Source organism: Aythya fuligula, chromosome 10 (assembly GCF_009819795.1).
Source record: "Aythya fuligula isolate bAytFul2 chromosome 10, bAytFul2.pri, whole genome shotgun sequence".
Classification (NCBI taxonomy): Eukaryota; Metazoa; Chordata; class Aves; order Anseriformes; family Anatidae; genus Aythya; species Aythya fuligula.
In genome coordinates, this window is record NC_045568.1 from 2276338 (window position 1) to 2292931 (window position 16594).

At 42.1% G+C, this 16594-nt stretch overlaps 1 protein-coding gene across 6 annotated transcripts in view; it reads left to right on the top strand.

The window, feature by feature from the left end:
* BICD2 (BICD cargo adaptor 2) overlaps nt 1–16594 on the top strand; it is an 87156-nt gene that overhangs the window by 38873 nt on the left and 31689 nt on the right. For all 6 annotated transcript variants that reach the window (XM_032194334.1, XM_032194335.1, XM_032194336.1 and 3 more), the window contains exon 2: nt 6736–6948. In XM_032194334.1, the coding sequence (XP_032050225.1) occupies nt 6736–6948 (213 nt within the window). The remainder of the gene's footprint in view (nt 1–6735; nt 6949–16594) is intronic.

Genomic DNA, 16594 nt, shown 5'->3' on the forward strand with positions numbered 1-16594 from the left:
CTGTTCCTTCTGTGTAACAAGAGGTTGCCATAATGAATCAGAGCTGTCATCTGTTTAGTCCAGCATGGTTCTGCCAATCAACAAGATCCAGGAAAAAAAAAGGCATTAGGAAGATGCAGAATGAAGCTACCAGCCCGAGGTGGCAATCCCTAGTGATTAGAGACATTCTTAAGCCACAGTGCCTGAACTTCAGTAACTTGTCCAAAATGTATTGACCTTTTCTTATGCACCTGTAAGTTGTTACTGTGTTTTATATACCAAAGTGTCTAATGTTTCATTGGTATTTTCATCTCAGTGATCAGATTTTGTCTCGTGACAGTATGCTATAGTTTACTTTAACGATTTTATTGAAATATTATGCTTTTTCTTCTTTCTGTTAGGCACTTGAAAAAAGTAAATTTGTAGTTACTTCAGAAATGCACATAACTTTCATTCCAAGCTGCATATAAAGTGTTACTTACTCTACTGCAAGTACATTACTAGCATCTTGACTCTCCTTCAGCTGGAGGATTTGTGGTTAAACTTTCACCTGCAGCTAGCATTTATTTTCCTTTGCAGTGATAGGTGTCTGAATTCCATTTTCCTAGATCCACTTTCAGTTACAAATAACTGACAGGACTTGAAGAATTGATCTTTGACTGTCTTTTTTTTTTTTTTTTTCTTTTTGCTCTTTTGGTATCATACCCACTTTATGGAATAAGCTGGGAAATACCCTTAAAATTCAGTACCAAAAGCAGGAAATGTCTGCAAGAGAGTTAGCATTTTTATGCTGTTGATCTTATCCAGAGCTTATATACCAAACATTAATGTTGGCTGGAAATCTGCGATAAGCAGAGAGCCTGTAACTGTGCCTGCTTTCCTAGCTTCGTATTTATGCAAGTAAAAGTGATGTGACTGCTCAAGACAGTAAAATAACCAACAGTACCAAGAAGGTTCGTGCAGAGGAGTTTGGGGAACAAAGAAATGTTGGGCAACTAGATTTATGTGCTCAGTAGTGGGGGAAATTAAGTCTTGGCCTCTAAAATATGTAATTTTGAAAACTGCAGTACTAGCATTTTCAAAGAGTTTTGTCATCTCTGAACGAGCTGGAGCATGTAGGTGCTAGATGGTGTGCATTGTGTAATCTATGTCCATAAAGGTGGTGGTGGTGTCTTTTTTTTTCTTCCTTGAAAAACTGGGAATGAAGGAGGCAATACCCTGCCCATCAAAGGGGGGGGTGAGGTGCCTGGGCCAGTTCCAGAAAGTTTTATAGATTTAATATGTGTTTACTTCAGTAGTAAGGTGATTTGGGGTCTTTTTTTTTCCTTCCAAAAATATTTAAGGGGAAAGTTGATTATCAAAAACATGTATTTTGTCCCTCTGCAAGCCTTTTTTGCATGTTGCAGCCTTATAGTTTACCTGAAAGAGTAAAGAAGGGAAACTAGATGTTACCAGTAAATGTGATTAAAATATAATATGCATCTGTGCTCTGTAGAGTACTGTGTGTGTGATTGCATGTGGGGCACCTAAAAAGCTAGCAGGTATTATAATGCAAAATAAATAACCCCACCACTGTTGGGACCATCTGCCCACCAGCCTTATTTACCAACTTATAAGTCAGCGTGCTCCAAGGACTGCTGACAAGGAGGAGCTGTCCTTTGGGAAAAGAAAATCAAAAAAAAAAAAAAAAAAAAAGATGGTTAATTTAAATTTTGCTTTCTCATCCTCTTTCTTTGCCCTTTTAACTGTTTTCATCTAAGGAAACAACCCTTATGTGGTGTGAAAATTTGGTAGCATAAGCATCATTAACTGGAAGACACGTTACTGTCCTGGTCACCAAGGCGTCTGTCCATCTCCTCCTGTGGATGAAGAGGAAAATTCTGAAGAAAAACTCAAAGCTTGGGTTTAATGGATGAAAGGTCAACACCCTTGCAATGCCGTGGAGGAGAAGTGTGATAACCTTCCTGAATGCCAGACAGAAGGAGGGTGTACTAAAATGGAGAGCTTGTCTCCCCAGCTCCAGCCTCAGCCTGCGCAGGTGATGTTGGGGCAATGCATGGCTTGTCCCAAGCTCCCTCCTGGGAGCTCTCTCAGTCAGGTTTTGTGGCTTGAGCACAGCGTTAAAGCCACTTAGAGGATGGAAATATCCTTGGCTAGTGTTCATACACAAGTGTTCAAAGCAATCTATATGTGGAGTTGCTTATGCTATGTGGTTAAGAGTCTTTTGTAGACCAAGAACCACATATTCAAGGAGAAAGCTGTATGCCTCCTCCAGAGTGCGAATGAGTAGCACACAGTTACACAAAGGACCGAAAGGTCATTAGCCCTCCTGTGTGTGAGGAGGCATTAGTGAGCTCATTACTGCTGTCTGCAAATGATAGCCAAAGCACAGCACTTGGCTCTAGGCTACCTGGAGACTGGTTAGGCAAGTACTTGCAGCTCTTTGAAGATCGGACCTTTGTTTTTGGTGTTTGCCATGCAGTATGGCCATTTTCCCTTTTGTTAGTGAACTGGTTCTGTCTAGCAATCAAAGAATGTGAGATAATCTGACCAAAGAAATAGTGTTTTTTCTTTTAAAGTCATTTTGACTTGTATATAAGGCTAAAGAATTATACTAGCAAAACATTTTCGTTCAATGTGTATTTAATTTTGTTCAAGTTCTTCACATTGGTAACAAGCCAAAGAAGCACTTTTTTGTCTCAGGAGGCCAAACTGCATGTGAGTAGGATGACACATACTGTCCGGGCAGCAGCTTGGGTTGTGGAGCCCTGAATCCCAGCAAGATTTTCTTCTCTCTTAATCCTTCAAATCATGTGTTCTTTATAAGCAACTGTCTTCCTCTGCCTCCTCGTATTTGTTTTTTAACCCTAACAGTGTTTCAGTATACCAGCAATGAGACATGAATTAGTGTGCAATTTATTTCAGTGAAGGAGTTTTGTAAGATATTTTTGTTTTCTGTTTCCTTGAGTGTTTACTTATGCTCAGGAAGCTCCCCGTCATTTTGACAGAGGGAGATGTTACTTCTGCTCTTTGCTGCTCTGTAACATCTCCAGGGTTGTGGGTTGCTTTTTTTTTTTTTTTTCTTTTTTAAACTTCCCTTGGCAGTGCAACTGCTTTAAGCAGCTTTGAGGCTATTTCTTCTTCTTCCCATTCCTGCTCCTGTTCAGCCTGAGCCAAGCACTGGATGCAGACGGGTGCCATGTTCCCCAGGGTGCCTGGGGAAGGTGGGCTGCAGACCATGTGTATGTGTCTGACGGGTGGGCAATGGCAGCTTTGGGCAGTTGCAAATGGCAGTTTCGGGTAGTTTTTGGGATGGGGAATGGCAGGTTTTTGGGCAGTTTCAGGTTGTGTTAAAACCCAAGGAGGGCTTTTTCCATCTCTTGTGCAGCTTTCTCTGAAGAAATAGATGGAAGCTACTTGTGCCTTTGCCAGCATAAATTGTTTGTTTGAGCACATTTAGCCGAGTAAATAGCAAAATAGTATTTTGGTTCATGAACTCTTGAACTCTATTTCTGTGTTTTCTATAATGTTAAAACAAAGCAAAAGTGGCTGGGCAGATACTGGGCTTCTGTGTGTGTGAAGGTTTATAGGCTTCATGCATGTCAGTAAAAAGTTAGTCTGCCTTTTTAATAGCTTGATTTAAAACAGACCCAGACTGTTTTACTCCATAGGAGGTAACTGCATTGCCCTGTAATTTTGGACAATTTTGTTCAAGTCAAATTTCCTGTTCCACGCAGGCTGTTACAATTATGAAAATAGCTGGTAACGGGAATGCATGGGGACTGGTTAGAGGTATGTACAAGAGAGAGCATGGATCAGTTAAAAGGGAGGTAGTTTTTAACTGTTCCTTTATAAACCCACCCAGACAGCTGCTCCAGGCTCTGGTGACTGTGTCTGTTAATGAAGGTGCCCTGTATCTCGGGCAGTCTCGGTGTTAATGCCGACCTCCCGACCCCCGGCAGTACTGCTGTCCAGCTAAGGGTAGCTTCCTGCTGAAACGTCACAAACTTCCTGGATGAGGATAAATTACCACCTTGCTGTGCAAAAATAACCAGGGCCCACAAAAGTTATCATGGATAGGTCTGATTTCTGCTAGTCCAAGGGAGCTGATGTCTGTAGCTCCCCTTTTGGTCCTGATAGCCTTGTCATTCAGGACAAGGCATAACAAAAGGACATTTCTAAAATGGGAGTCTAGCTGTATTGCAGCATGGAAAATCTTTCAAATGTAAAAGCGGTGATAGCTTGCTGAACTTCACCTCACCTTCACTGGGGAATAGAAGGAAGCATCTGTAAACAACGAATGACCGAGAGGAGAACAGAGTAACATACCCGCAAGTCTCTGCATCTTTTATTAAAGCATGACAAGCTTGTAAAATTACAAAAAAAAAAAAACAAAAAACTGTCATGTAAGAGTATGACTTAATATATGGAGCAAACTGCTGTAGGATGTTTAGAGGCTAAAATTGCATAAAACCGTGAAAAATAAAGGGATATTTTACAAACATAGCTAAATAATAGCTCTGCCAAATTTACATGAAGCCTTCTGCTTGAAGGCTTAAGGCAATCCACACCTCTGAGAGATTATGGGGTTTCTTGCACCTTTCTCTAAAGCATCTGCCATTAGCCTTTATAGGGGACAGGATATTGGATTAAAAAAGAAGTCTCTCTCATCTGCTATGCCAGTTTGTGTGTTCACATAGTCACTGGCAATGGCAGCTTCTGGAAAATGATGAAATTCTCCGGTTAGAGAAACCCAAGGCTTAGCATCTGCATTCGAAGTTCTAAGAGGAAATCAGTCATTATCCTCAATATTTTTTTCTCCTTTAGAGAAATTGCTAAGTTACTTGCTTGAATCATGCTCAGACTCTGCTGTCTGGCTGGTCAAGAGGTGGCTTTGAGTATCCCAAACCTTCAGCATGTCCTGCACAGGCATCCCACTGCCAACAGTGTGATGCCACCTCACTGGGCAAATGGGTGCTCAGAGTTGCTTTCTCTGTGCTGTAATATTTGAAATAAATGTATGTCTGTAAGGGGTAGATGTTAATTCTTCGGGGAAAAATGATAGTGTATTTCAGAAGGAGTGTGTATGTTTTTTGCTATCCCTTTAACATTTATGGAGATCTCGGTATTAGGCTTTTAAGCTGCTTTGCTGAAACTCATTTGACAAGGACTCGCACAGATGGTGCTTTACTTTCTGTCTGAAATGTGACGCTTTTTAATTTCCCTTGGGTCATCTCGGTGAATCTGGCTAGAATGTCTTCAATGGATATTTGTCTCCCGCTCCTCTGATTTGCTCATCTGAAATAAAATTCAGTCTGATAGGAGCAGTAGGTGGGTGCCTTCCTCTGTAGGCAGAGCTGGCATCTTTGATCACCTGTTTCAGCCATGGTATATTTGGTGATTACTGTACCATGAATATATCTGGGCTGATATACGGAAGTAAAAAATACTGAAATCTCCTTCTGTTCAAAACAGATTTGTGTGTGTGTGTGCATTGGCAGTATATACCAGGTGAAAAGCTAGTAGAAGATGACTAGTTGAATATGTAATGCATGACTGAACCAGGAGTTTTACAAGATGCTGATCTGTCCTTGACCTGGCTGAATGTCTCGTGTTACTGGCGACTGTGGGAACCTGCTGTATGGACACTAACATCCCAAAAGATGCTGTGGCACTTGAAGGCTCTATACATCTCGGGTTGGACTGTGTGGAACATGCAGGTGTAGCAATGTGAAGACAGTGTTCATTGATCTCACTGACTTTGGTCTGTATGCCTGGCAAATTGTAACAAGTAGATACCTACTTAAATGTTACACTGCTTGCTTTAGAACATTTCTTAGTGCCAGTCTAGCTGCTTGTGTGTTGAGCACTGATGTTAGAGCCTGGTAGAGTTTCAGATAAAATGAAAACACAAAGAAACAAGTAGGAGGAGGTGTTCCTTTTTTTTTTTTTTTTTTTAAAAAAAAAAAAAAAAAAGAAAAAAAAAAAAAGAAAGTCAGGTCTAAACATGCATGTTTTGCTGAAGAGGTTAGACGTCCGACCTGCCTCTAACTCCCTTTGTTGGTGCACTGCTAGGGATAAAGTCAGTGAGAGCAGCCAGCGGAGCTGTCGGGTGAGCACATGCTGACCTACTTCAGCCAGGATGACCCAGGTTAGCTTAACCTGGTGGCAGAGCAGCTCTGTGAGCCTGTCTCGCTTCCAGTTGAAGTGGGTTAGCAGGTTTGAGGGGGCAGTAATCTCCAGCAATGAGCAGCTGAGCATGGTGATAAGTGTCTCTGGTGTAGCTGGATCAGGAAGAGTAGAAAAGAACAGGTTGCTGGTACTAAATCTGTTTTCAGTGATGCAGTCATTGTAGAAGTGGGTCTGACCCAGGTATGCAAAGTGCATGCACACAGAAGCTTCTGGTCATCTCATGATTGTCTTGTTGCAAGCCAGAGTCTTGCTTTAACTCAAGAAGACTTGGTGTTCCCTTTTTAAAAGGTTCTATAAACCCTTTCAGGGTTTATATGAAGTTCTACCAAAGTAACCTACGCATCTCAAAACACCGTTTGGGTGTATGCTGCACATTACTTTCAAGAACCCTGCATTAGCGACTTGATAACATTTAAGGGTCTAATCCCAGGAGGGGAAGGTGTAGGAAAAAGTTGCTTTGTTTTGTATCAGAAAAACATGGTAAATAGTTGTAACTATTTAAAATGGAAGCTATTTATGGAAAATGTTGGGTTTACTAACAGAAGGTCTTTCTGGCTATCCTAGGCTTTTGGGCAGGCCCATACCAACCACAAGAAGGTAGCAGCAGATGGAGAGAGCAGAGAAGAGACCTTGATTCAGGAGTCAGCTACCAAGGAAGAGTACTACATGAAGAAGGTTATGGAGCTGCAGACAGAACTGAAGCAGCTCAGAAATGTCCTTGCCAACACCCAGTCTGAAAACGAACGCCTTAATTCTGTTGCACAGGAACTGAAAGAGGTAAGCAAAAGTGAACAATGCACATCACAACAGGTATTGTGGTTATGTTTTTTTGTGCTGTGTAACCACACTGAGAAATATTATTGAGCTGCTCAATATCTGTTAATGCTGATAAATTTGGTTGTCTCTCATGTTAAATCCAGCTGAAGCTGTAATTCAGCAGTGTAGTAGTAAATCCAACTTTCCGATTACATCCACTGAACCAGCCTGTCATGGCCACAGTGGTTCTGAATCAGTACGAATTCCCTCTTCCTTGTTCAAATACCTCCTAGTTCTGCAGAAAGTACCATATTGCGTTCTAGGTCACTAGACAGAAATGTGACTGCGTGTCCAGGCCAGAGCAGTACCGCGGGTGCTGCACACTGGTGCCCTCAATCAGAGAACTACTGGCTTAAAATGCAGATGGGTCTGTTTAGGCCAAGCACAAAGAAGTTTAGAATGTACTTTTTCTGCTCTGCTCTCCATGCTCTCCATAGAGATATTATTGCTGCAAAATATTTGGGGCATAGCTTCTCCTTTTTATACATTGCCAGTTGCTTTTTCCGCTACAATTTTTATAAGGATGTGGGAGCACAACAAAACACAGAACTGCACAGAAGGAGTAACAGTAACAGTGCCTTGTGTTTTTTCTCATGACAGTGATGGTTTTTACATTTTCATAGGTTGCTTAACTTACTATCTCAACATACCTTCCATTTTTTTTTTCTTTAGTATTGAAAGTGCCTGTTTCTGATGAGAAATAATGACTGAGAAGTTGACCAAACAATACGATTACTTATGAAATCTGTAGCTCAGATTGTTTTAAGAGCTCAAACCCTTGCTTAAACGTAGACTTGAGTAAAAAGACTACAAAGACTGCAAACCACAGATGGATGTGGTAAACAATCCCCAGTTATTACTCATGAGGTTTCTTGCACCTTCCTTTGAAGCATTAAGTACTCGACTCTCTGGGCCCTGAGACAATCAACAAGCTGTCTCTGCCAGAAGAGAAGGTTATCTAAGAGCCCAGGTCTTAATCTCGGTGCATTTCACATGACCAAAACTGAAAATCACAAGTATCTGAATTTACTTTAGGGGATTATAACAAATATGTGGATAATGTTTGGTAGTGGAATTCACGAGGAGATGAAAAGCTTTATGTTGACTCTTTCTGGAAAGTGTAGGTTACTTCTGTGGAGAAGTGAGGTTCAATAGTACCTCATTTTGGGGTGCAACAGAAGTAGATTGGGGATAGGTGGTGGGGGGGCACATGGGACTGTCACAGGTGATCAAACAAGCTAGGCTAGTTCACCTTTAATTTTGTGTGTCCTGGCTGAGGGATAATGGAGCTGGAATCAATCCATGTACTCTTGCCTAGGCAAGCAACCAGTTGCTGCAAGCACACACCGCTCTAATCTTTATTTCCTAACTTAAAAGAGAAGCTCCCCACCCAGGAGGTAGCAGCATTATGTCGGTAACGGATTCCAAGCACTGCCCAAAGCGTGCTGATCGGCAGATTTCGATCCAGCTCGCTGAGTCACTGCTGTTGAATGTGATTTTCCTTCTAGATACCCTCATATTTCAGCTACTCAGCCATATTTGCTTGGAGCTGCATTTTCCTTTACCAGAACCTTTGGATGAGCTGGTTTTAGTGTTCTTTCGTGTGCTTTGTCCTCCCACCTCACCCACTCAGCCTTGTGCACAAACATGCTTGCATAAGGTGGAAACTGTTAAGTCCTTTCCCCTGGCACCCTTTGAGAGCTGAGCAGTATTTGAGGAGGGAAAATAGCTGATGTCAGGTTTCTTGTGAAGATTCTCATTTTTATAAGCTTCTGGTGTTGTTTTTTAAAGCATTCTTCTGAAATGGGGAAGATGTATTTAGTTGCTTGAAAATAAAGTGGTGGTGATTGTGTTTGATTCTAAACTTTGAAACTGAACTCAACAACAAACAAACAAACAAAAAAAAAACAAACAAAAAAGAAGAATTCTATTTTTAAAATAAATCAAAACCTGATGTGATTAAATAATAAGCCTTGCTGTTATGGGGGCTTCTCTGCAGGTGACTTTGGCAGCCAGTGGTTGCATAATGCTTTGTGTCTTCTCAGTGTGTTCTTCCTTCTTGTCTTCCCTTTTTGATCTGAGCTTTTTCTTCTATTGACTGTAAATTGTGGTGTGGTGAAGAGGGAAGGAGACAGGAGAGAAATAGCATGAAAGTTTTAGTGTGAAAATGAAAACATGTGGGCCAATTGACCACGTGTGTTTTTTGGATCCTTCCTCTTAGGATGCCATTTTTGTATTGCATTTTGCTTTGAATCACTTTTTAATCACCTATATCAAATGACAAAGGCACGGTGTGTGAACAGAGATACCAGGATTCTCCTGGCCCACAGAAAAATTCAAGTCAACACGACTTTCCTGAGAGACTTGGCTTTGCTGTAGTACAGTGCACCAGAAAGCAGCAGAAATTCAAATCGCTGCTGTTTCACCACTGTTGTTGAGGTAAGTGGAAACAGGAGGATGCGCAGAAGCCTCCTGTGATGATTTGTAGATAAATAGCAAATGAGTCTGGAAATATTCTGTGAGAGAAATCAAGAACATTGTGGCTATCGTAAGCCAGTGAGAAAGATGAGCACTGTGGCTTTCTCCAGCCCCTACAGCCATGCTTAGACCAGATCTCATGGTAGAAGTTTCATGTTGACATTGGTCCAAGGAAATTCTGTGCCTCCTCTGCTCTGAAGAATGCTTCTGTAGTCCAGAGGCAGAAAGTGTTGGGCTGAAGGTGGAATATGATCTACTGTTTTATACCACAGAGACATAGTGGAAATTCCTTCCTTGGGTTTTTCTGACTGCTGATGAAAGAAAAACTACAGCGGCTTTTCTCCACTATGTTGTAGAGAGTGTTTATAGATGGGTCTATCCTTTATAACGTGTGTTCTGGAGGTTCTGTCTTACTGCCTGTCCAAAGGCCTGACTTGCAAGATGACTGGGGAAACAGGAAACTACTTCTATTGCAACTGTTCTGGACTTAATCCAGGCAAGAGGGGGGATGTGGAAAACATTTGATAATGTGTAATGTGTAATGCATCCTCTGTCTGTGAAGAGGTCTTCTGTCAAAGCTAAAAGGAAGTGGTGGTGGTGGTTTAGAAGTGCTGGGGGAGGGCAGAAAAGGCAGGAAACTAATGGGGCTGAATCTCAGCTTTACTTCTAGCAGATGTTTGCTAGTAAGGGCTGGTTGTGAAAGTTTCTATCTGCTCTTTCATAGCTAACTGGAAGGATACAGAATTTCATTGTTATGGGGGCTTTTTGTGAAAAAATCTCTTTAGACCTTCGTGGCACGGGCAAGGCTGAAGGAACCAGGCAGCAGCTCTTCTCGAGCTGTTTCTGGCCGTAGCAGCGGTTATGGAATGAAACCAGATGTTGACCTGGATCAGCTGGAAGTGCGTTTGGGATGCTGTCAATCTTTTCAGGTCTTCTCAGGACACTTGCAGAAAAGTGAGTTGTTTCTGGAAGGAGATGTGACATTCATTATGGATGCGGTTGCTGTAGCAGACACAAGCTGTTCTGACACTTTCTGTTGAATTATCTAACTTTGCCTGTTGAGACAGGTCGGCAGGGCGATTACAGATTATGAGTTTTACTGCTGTCATTAGCTAGCTCAGCAGCTCCTGTGTCTTGGAAAAGTCACTAGAAGGAGTAATTGCTCCTGAGTAATTGCTAATTACCATGCCTTTTGATCTTCTTTCATTACTGCTGCATTTTAGTGGCACCAAAACAGATTTCATAGGTGACTGATTTGGTTGGTAAATCATGAGGTAGCCATGCCCACATATAAAGAAGCTGAAAAATAAATGAGCAATGTTTTCCCAGGGAAGTAAAAGGTGATCTGATTATGTAAACTAAAGAAGGAGATATATTTTAATCTGTGTTTTTTAGTATTAATTGAGAATAAAAATAGCTAACAAAATGAGCAGTGTAAATGTACTACATAGCATGTTTTACAAAACACAACGTAGGTATGATTTTATTCTTTCAAGCCTATAAAATGGAAGCTATTTTTCTGAAGTTGGTTTTAAAGACACTGATTGTCTTTCATTGTTGTGCAATATCTGTCATTGTTCCTGAATGTGCTTTACCCATCAGTTTGACATGAGTTTTCTTGTTGACCTGTACAGTGCAGTTCTCTGGCTGTGCTACGCACAGGGGACCATCTCCCTCTTTTTTCTTCCGCTTGCTAGTGACAATTCTCTCATGCTTTCTTTGCTCCTTATAGGAGTTGTGGAGAGAATCCCAAAGCTCAGTCCAAAGAGGGGGAATATTTTTGCACGAGTACCTATTTTCAAAGATGCTGCTTCCTTCCTGGGAACAGAGCACTGGAGCGCAGAGAAAGATAATAGACTTTGTATTATTCTTAACCATTAAAAAAAATATAAAAATGGAATAGCCTGGAGCAATTAAGGCTCTGTCTTTCACCGAGGTGTGAGACTGTTAGCACATTGCTGATGAACTTGACTTTCTTCTCTACGCCCTTTGTGGTCATGTGCTGGCTCCCTATGCTGTCCATGCGGCGCAGTGCAGCTTTCTCTCAATCTGGGCAGTGTGTGAAACCTGCCTGTTCTCGCTTCGTTCTGAGGCTGAGCAGTGTTTCCCATGGGATGCAGCTGGAGGGTGGCTTGCAGCCCCACAGCCTCCCAGACCAGCCAGAGGAGTCTGGTAGGTGTTTTCAGGACCATGTAGAACACCAACAAGCAATCATCTATCCTAGTTTTATTTTATTCTGAGGTGGGTGAAGGGTTAAACCCTCCCCCCCCCCCCCCCCCCCCAAAAAAAAAAAAAAAAAGGGAAAAAAAAAAAAAAAAAAAGGAAACATAATACCCAAAACTTCATAGAGATCTGTCCATTTTATTCCTCCATCCTGTTCATTTGTCTCATCTGAGGGGTCAGTCATGAGTTTGTTTTTTCAGAGTCTTAAGTGACTCTAACAACCCTTATGCTCTGGTCAGATCTTTCTAATAACTTCCTCAATGAAGTTTACGGTTTATGCAGTTCACATGTGCTCCCAAAGCAAACCTAACAAACTCACCACCCAGCCCCGAGATCTTGCTTCTTTGGTGAAGACCTTGGGCTCGGTGTGCAGTTCTTTCCTAAAGATCTGTCGGTAGATCCAAACTCTGTGGATCCCTGACTGTTTCACTGAAGAGACCACAAACGATCTGCAGCGCTGTGATTAGAAGAGCTTCATGTGGAAGCTGATCTTCAGTCACTGGAAGCATCAGATGCGCTGTGTTATAACAGGACACTTCGATCATTGCTGCCCTCTGCTCACAGAAACCTAACTGTTCGCAGCCATCTCACCCTGTCCTTAGGCACAGTGATATTACAGGTGCATTCATCGGCTTTCTGTGGCCTTACATGTGAGCAGAGGTGGAAGAGACGTTGCAGGAAAACCCAGGACATAACCCGTTCCCAGTATGTGACTGTTTTAATTGCTAGCAAGTGTTTATTTTCAGGAGCCAGCATTTTCACCACGGTAGGCTGCTGTTTGTTAGACTTGACCCTATCTGCCCTGAGCACTGCTGGCCAACACGTCTATAAATACACGGTAATCTCATTGTTGAAGTTCTCCAGGTTTCTGTAAGAACTTTCCTCAACATCATCAGTGGAGGAGAAGAATTCTTAAAGTCATGATAACACTTTTCTTTCCCACTAGGACTTATAGCTGAAATGCTGGACAGTCTTTTGTGTTGCTTTCTGTTCTTCCCTCTTGAACCCACTGACAGCCCATGGAGGAAAATGGTACAAGAGAACTCCCTGCTGCCGAGGAAGGAAAACTTCCATTTCCTGGGTTCCCTAAAAGTTGCACCATGAGCCATGCCTGAAGAATTTGTTGGTTTTATTATAGCAAAGAATACAGGGGAACAACATTTTACTGTGCTCTAAATTATAGACTGTGCACTGCTGCTAAGTGGCCAAAAGTGTGCCCAAGCAGTTCATTACAATGCATTACAGATTTGTTGAGGTCCTATGTAGTTTGTCTAGTCTGATACATATGTCTGTATCAGATCAACAGAGCTCTTTCTTCCCCTCTTAAATAAATGGAGGAAGGTGGAATTGGGTTTTTAATGCAAGCAAATCATAAAATAAAAAAAAATACACCGCAGTGTTACTGGGTACATTTCTGGGTATATTTCTGGGTACACTGGAAACTGCTAAGAAACTAGAGGTAGTGATAATCATATAGCAAAATATTCTTATACAATGTTTCTGTACATGCATGGTATAAAGTCAGGGAATAGCTTAGAGAAGGGAAAGTGCTGAAAGATTTATTGCCTTTTCAGATAGGAATCTTGGAAAAGAAGAGAACAAACAGCTGATATCTAGAGGAGTTCTTTCTTTCCAAACAGAAAGGTCACTAATGGAGTAGGATATGCAGCTTTTGGAAGCAGGAGTCTGAATGGAAAAAGAGATGAGAGATGTAAATAGAGGTAAAATAAAGTCAAATGCAGAAAGCAGGGACAAGAGACATTTTTCATGGAGAATGTGAGAACAAGGGAAAGGAAGATAATACAAATATTACCACTGAAGTTAATAGGAGTGAGGGACACTTAAAAGCTCGGAAAAGTGATGGGGGAACTGAGATGCTGTGATGTGACGGAGCGCAGGGTTCAGGCAGTGTGCAAGCGTGGGCTGCAGTGAAGTAACATGTAAATATGGGCTATTCTGGAAACCTTGCCTGTAGGAGGTACAGCAGGTTGGTGACCTAATGGAGGCAGACTGAATTCAGAGGGAAACTTGTCATATCAGGAACCAAAGAAAAAGGAGCGGGGATGACCTAGAGAAAGAAGCGAGAGGAAAAGGCAGGTTGTGGTGGAATGCTGACAAAGAGTGAGGAGGGAGCTCCTTTTGTTTAAAGAACTACAATAAAAAGCATTGTCTATTTGCCACAAAATTGGGTGAGCTTTCCTGGAATGTCTCTGCAGGCAGCATGGTTTCAGGCTTCAGCCTTGTTTACCAAGTGCAGGTTTGATAACTACCAGCGCAAACGAGAGGTCACCAGAGGCAGAGAGATGAGACCCAGGGGAGGGAAGCGCTGTGGCAGAGCAAGCAGAGGCGGGTGGGACCAGCTGTGCACTCACTTTGGTCAAAAATACAGGAAAACCAACTCAGGCAAGAGCTCAGTGCTTGACATGAGCTTTATAAAACCAGATAGCACTGTGGTCAGCTGTGGGGAAAAGGTTGTTTTGTAAATGTTGAAAGCAGACAGTTCCCCTGCCTGGTGGGCTGCGAAGGGTGACCTTGTAAGGGTCACTGCTGTCGTGTTGTGATTGTGTTGGTGCCCTCTCTGTCTGTCGGAATGGCTGCAGGGTTGGTTTGCACATCACTGACTTTCATTCCCATATGTTTTGTGGGCAAAACTGCAGGGGGAAAGGTGCATTCACACATAGCTTTTTTTTTTTTTTTTTTTTTCATCCTGAAAGCATTTGGAATCTGATGCATCGACCAGCACTGAAATGTGCTGAATCTGAGAGGGAGACAGCAGTATCATGGCACACAGCACTCAGTGCAACACCCTGGGAATGAAGATGCGTCTCCCCCATGTCTCCTTCATCAAGGATCCTCTAACAAGGATCCCTGAACTTGTAATGGAAAAGCCTCTGAGCACTAAGGCTCCTCCGAAGCTCACTTACCTGCGGGTGTTAGGTCCCTTCTGGGCCCAGACATAATGCTCCAAAGAATAAACTGGGGCAGCTTGTAGAAGACATTCCGTGATTTGTTGCTGGGTTTTAGAACTGTGCAAACAGAAACATTTAAATGATGTTAAAATGTGCTGTCTTACCTCTGAAGTGAGTAATATGGCTGGAAATCAGCTACTGAACATGGTCCTAATGTAAGAGCAGCAGTTTTTAAAGAGGTGATGCTCTGCTTCTAAAAGCAAAAGCAGCAATGCTTCCTTGAAGGAACTTTATCCCATCAAACACAGTGAGCAGGACTGGATTTCTTGTTCTCTAATGTGCTGAGAGAATTAAAAGGGTTTTGTTTTTCCCACCCCTCTCCTTCTGAGGCTGCAGCCCTGGCAGGGCTGTGTGGGCAGGGGCTGCGGTGGTTGCCCAGCTTTTGTTGGGTGCCGGCAACTCAGGCACGGTGGCAGCGGTGCCATTGCGGCACGCTGCTGCACCCTGCCTCAGCACGCTACAGATGGCCGCTGTGTGCATCCCAGCTTTTTATGTTCAGTGAAGTTAATTTTCATATTGACAGCTTCCTCGTTTTAAAATAACTTAGAATTGAGTATTTTTACAAATGGGAGCTGTGCATATCATTTGTATCCGTTTGAAACAATTAAAAAAAATATCTGAAGAAGAGGAATTGTGGAGGAAAATCCAGTTGGTGTGCTTTGCACGTATTCAAGGAGGCATCTGCTCGTGATTCCTCTATTGTTGTGCACTGATATATTCAGAGGAAAGATGTTAACAACAGCGTTTCCCTGGCTGTAATGGCTGCTGTCTAGAGACTTGGTGTCCAAAAATGAATTGATGCTGAAATCGGGGAGTTTTAAGTCACCCTCTGAGCACTATTATTTTCAGATTTCAGGTTTTATAGAAACATTAACATGGACTCTTGTTCTTCTAACACTATAAAACTTGTAGATACGCTTTTTAAAGTTTCACTTAGCAGTTAAGATTCCAGGGTAGTCTATTGTTTGGGAATTAACCTGGTAGCAGGCTTGCTGGGGGATCTTTTCATTGTTCTGTTTTAATTAAATTGCTACATGCCCAGCAGTGCTGCAGGAATAGCAGGCTGAGCCCCGCTCGTTAGCTGTGGCTGCTCCTGACCTTCCTTACGACCTTGGGTCTGCCCTGGGCATCTGACCAGAATCAGCAGTGGAGGGAGAAAGTCTCTTGTACGCAGCTGTAATCTTTTAACAGATCTGAAATCAATATGCACAATTGCAGGAGTAGCTAGAAATGCTCCAATCAATGAAACAATGGCTTGAAGTTTTGCTTTACAAACCGTTAATTAAAGAGGTTGTTTCTTTGTTTTTTTTTTTTGTTTGTTTGTTTGTTTTTTTGTTTTGTTTTTCTTCCCATGCGAGTGAAAACTTCCGCTGGGGTTTGATGGTGGTGTGATTTCAGGATGCAGAACCAGGGAGATGACTTTGTTTCGCCTGTACTTGGCACTGCCTCTGTTACTGTAGGTGGCCCTTGGCAATGTTTCTACGCAAGGCTTGTTTGGGTCAGATTGGCTCTTTTTGAAAATAGGAAAGAGCATTTCTTACACTGAGTCTCAAAGCAGTACTGTAGTATGTGTGCTTGGGGGAAAAAATCCTTGGTTTCATCTAGGGGTTTTGCAGCTGATAGACTGACTCAGGGCTGCATCCCGAGATTTATTTTCAAGTCACATATGGTTGGTTGTAAGAACATCACTTGTGACAAAACATTCAGGCAGAAGCACAAAGAGCCAACCAGGGGCTGTGTCAACAGTACTAGAAATAACACTGCTGTAATGCCACTGTTCCAGAAACTGTATCAAATCCTGTGTTTTTTTTTGTTTTTTTTTTTTTTTTCCCCCTATGTTTGGGTTTTCAAGATTAGTTTTGATATACTTAATTTCTTGATACATCTTTTTCACCTTTTTAGGTGAAATAAGTTTGGGGTGGTAATATCACACCTAT